Here is a 3,563-nt window from a genome sequence, read left to right as displayed (position 1 = left end):
TAAAAGGGAACCTGTTGTGTGAAATTAGTAGTATGTATCAAACAGAGTGTGGCCAGTCCTCTGGAATTGCCTGAAACTCTCCAGTGAGAGCAAAGGGAATTTTTCTCTAGTATGGTGATCCTCTCACAGCTGATGCCCCATCCTCTGTCTCTCTTCCTTTTGGCCAGTTTGCTTCTGGAAGCTAGGCAGAACATCCTTAAAGAAATGGGCATCCTCTGCCTCTCTACCTTAAGTTGTTAGTAGTTTGGGAAGCTTTGTGGAGTCCGTAGGACATGGGCCAATTAGGAGAGAAACAGAGGGATGGGGGGAGTGGTGAGGGAAGAGACAGACACACAGAGACAGTGAGACATGGAGAGAGGTGAAATGACACTGAAAGTCCTTGAGAGTGTTCTAACCTTAGAAAGCCTTTTAGAAACCAGTCACTAATTCAATATGATGAATTACCTTAAAGTAGCTTGTAGAGTGTTTCCTGAGAATTGGACATGACTTCAAACAAAAGAAACCATAGCTAATGTGCTGATGTTTTAATGAGAAAAGGCAATTGCTATAAATGACCATCCAATTTCCATTACTTACTACAGTCATTAGAAACAAGGAATATGTTTATTGATCTGAAGTGCTTCAAACAATATTTTCTTTGTTCAAACCAATTTCGCTGGAGGAAAAGTCAAGAGTTTGCCTTGTGTGGGGGCTGTGGTGGGGGGGATTGTGGAGAGAAAGAGATTCTTTACATAAAAACTGCTGTTTTTCTATCCTAGGGCCACTCACCTAAGAAGAATAACTGGGTTTCTGTTAAATCGAAGCAATTTCTGCCCCTGATCAAGCAATTGTGGCCCCTGATCACTATTGGTTTAGCTCTAGGCCCTTGAGACTCAAAGTAGGTTTGGAATTAGCAATATCAGTATAATCTGGGCATACATTAGACAGGTAGATTCTCCGGCCCCACCCCAGTCCTAACTGAATCATAATCTAGTTTTTAACAAGATGTTTCCTGATTCATATGCACATTAGTGTTTGAGAAGTACTAGTCTAGACCAACATGAATGCTTATTTAAACAGTTGATAGAAAAAAGAGATGGTTAAATCAAGGAGGAAACACTATCTGATAAAAGCACTTTTGTCCAAAGATTTGTTGGTGTTGATAAACTTGCTCCTATCCACTTAACCCAGGTTTGAAGTAAAGAGTTCATAGGCCCATTCTGAAATGACGTTTACCAGCTCCAGCGTCCTCATGGTTGACTGAGCTCCCACAAATGGTTGCTGACTTTGTTTGTGTCCCCAGGTGAGCAGAAATGAGTGAACAAGCAGAAAAAAGCAGTTCCGTGCGAGAGAGACCTGCACGTCCAAGTTCTCCTGAGAAACCAAGTGAGATGGAACTGAAGCAGATGAAACGGGTGGAGCGGCAGTTAAAACGGTTGTCATTTCAAAATCCCGGGCCTCAGGTAGCCAACTTCAACCCTAAATTAAGGCAGCTGATAAAGGAAGGGCAAATGGCAAGGAAGAATGTGTTTGTTCCTGTAAAACGCAAAGTCAACAAGTATGACCAAAAGGGCAGGCTCACCTTCAATCAGGCTGACCTGTGTGACTGCCTTGATGAAGACTGCCTGGGTTGCTTCTACCCGTGCCCCAAGTGTAACTCCACCAAGTGCGGGCCCACTTGCCGCTGCAACCGCCGCTGGGTCTACCACACCATAGTCGACGAGAATGGCGAGGTCATCAGCAAGATGCCATTCGACCTCTCCGACTAGGAGCAGCCCTCCAGGCTGATCCATTTTCTCTGCTTTGCAGTTACACCAGCCTCTGTCTCCTGGGTGAATTGTAGGACTGGGGGAAAAAAGTTTTAAAAATATAGTTTAGACTAGTTAGTGTTCTCTGAAGCCATAGAACCAAGTCCTTCTTCTAACCTTCCTGCTGTGATGACTCAGATTCCTCCCCTGGTAACCAGCAACTCCATTCCTACTCTGCTCTTGGGTTAAAAATCCCTTTCCTCTTTGCTGGTACCTTAGGAGATGGAGTTTTAGAATTCTGTAGCTGAGAGCTTGTCTTGACAAAGAACATATGTTTATAATAGTTACCGTTAGGACCTTACACATCATCAAGTCTAAATCAGAATTGCTATTTGGAATGACTTGGCACTGCATACTCATAGTCTCATGCTTTTAGTGTTACTGTTTTAACAGTATTAAAAAGAAATTTGTTTTTTTTTTAAAAAAAAAAAAAACAAAACCTTTAATAGGTCCCATGGCCACGTGACCCAACATATGAGCACAGAAGCAGAGATTCAATTTAAGTGATATTAAAATGCCAACTGGAAGCAGACTTCAAAGGACAAATTTTAATCTAATTGTTACCTAGAAATGATTTAAAAGCAGTTTTTTAGTGGCTAGGTTACCAGCCACACAGAATTGGCCAAAGTGGTACAAAATTCCTAAGGCCTAAGTTGCACTTGGTCTTAGAGGTATAGGATTTAAGGAAATTCAGCTAGAGTTTCTGCTGACCTCAGTGAAGATACCATCTCAGAAGACTGATGTGAAACATCTGGGCCAGGTTTGCCAGCTATTGTGCAAAACTGTTTCTAGGGAAAATCTCTATGAAAATGTTCACACCCACAGCATCATCGGGAAAGTTTCTCTTCAGTCATCTTTGATACCAAGTTTTATTCAAATGATCTATCTGTAAGGAGAAAATTGCTTTTTCCACTTTTCCACGTTTATGTCTCATGAACATTTAATTGCTTCTTCTGAAGCTTTGGATTCGGCACAAAGAGACTTTCCACTGAACACAGTTGTGCAGGCACTGGCTGAGGCTGCAGAAATAATGGGCTAAAAATAGACAGAAGGCCCCTACCTCTATCCCACCACATGGCTATGTATGTTTACCCACTAGAAAATATTCACCTGAAACCACTTTTGCCTCTGACTAACTCACCCAAAGTCTCTGTGTGGCAAATTCATTAATAAAAAGCATTTAATTTTCCTTACTTTGATTTTTTTTTGTGTATGAGAAAGTGCATGTGTTTTAGACCCAAGAGAGAAAAAAAAAAACTCTTTCCCCCTTCCCTGAAGCAAATCCATGTTTTGTTCTTGGGCAAACACCAATCACTTTCCATCAGAAATTCCTGATAGTGATATTAGGTTGGTGCAAAAGTTTTGCCCCATCCGCCATATTCACCTGACCTCTTGCCCACCACTTCTTCAAGCATCCTGACAACTTTTTGTGAGGGAAAGGCTTCCACAACCAGCAGGAGGCAGAAAATGCTTTCCAAGAATTTAATCAAATCCTGAAGCACAGATTTTTAAAAAATTATTCATTTATCATTAAATTTTATTTTTTAATTGAAGGATAATTGCTTTACAGAATTTGTTGTTTCCTGTCAAACCTCAGCATGAATCAGGCATAAGTATACATACGTCCCCTCCCTCTTGAACCTCCCTCTCATCTCCCTCCCCACCCCACCCCTCTAGGTTGATACAGAGACCCTGTTTGAGATCCCTGAGATATACAGCAAATTCCCTTTGGCTATCTATTTTACATATAGTAATGTAAGTTTCCATGTTACTCTC

At 41.4% G+C, this 3,563-nt stretch overlaps 1 protein-coding gene across 1 annotated transcript; it reads left to right on the top strand.

Annotated features, from left to right (window-relative positions):
• The first annotated feature begins 1,292 nt into the window (after window positions 1-1,292).
• Window positions 1,293-1,748, top strand: LOC114111756 (ARL14 effector protein-like). Its single transcript, XM_042242185.2, has one exon. The coding sequence runs from the start codon at window positions 1,293-1,295 to the stop codon at window positions 1,746-1,748; it is 456 nt and encodes a 151-aa protein (XP_042098119.1).
• The last annotated feature ends 1,815 nt before the right edge of the window (window positions 1,749-3,563 follow it).

The sequence above is a fragment of the Ovis aries genome, chromosome X (genome assembly GCF_016772045.2).
Source record: "Ovis aries strain OAR_USU_Benz2616 breed Rambouillet chromosome X, ARS-UI_Ramb_v3.0, whole genome shotgun sequence".
Taxonomy (NCBI): domain Eukaryota; kingdom Metazoa; phylum Chordata; class Mammalia; order Artiodactyla; family Bovidae; genus Ovis; species Ovis aries.
Note: the sequence above shows the minus strand (reverse complement) of the source record. Positions and strands in the feature narration are given on the sequence as shown.

Bases quoted from the DNA above. Each gene is read 5' to 3' on its own strand.
- LOC114111756 (XM_042242185.2), top strand. From the start codon at position 1,293: ATGAGTGAACAAGCAGAAAAAAGCAGTTCCGTGCGAGAGAGACCTGCA.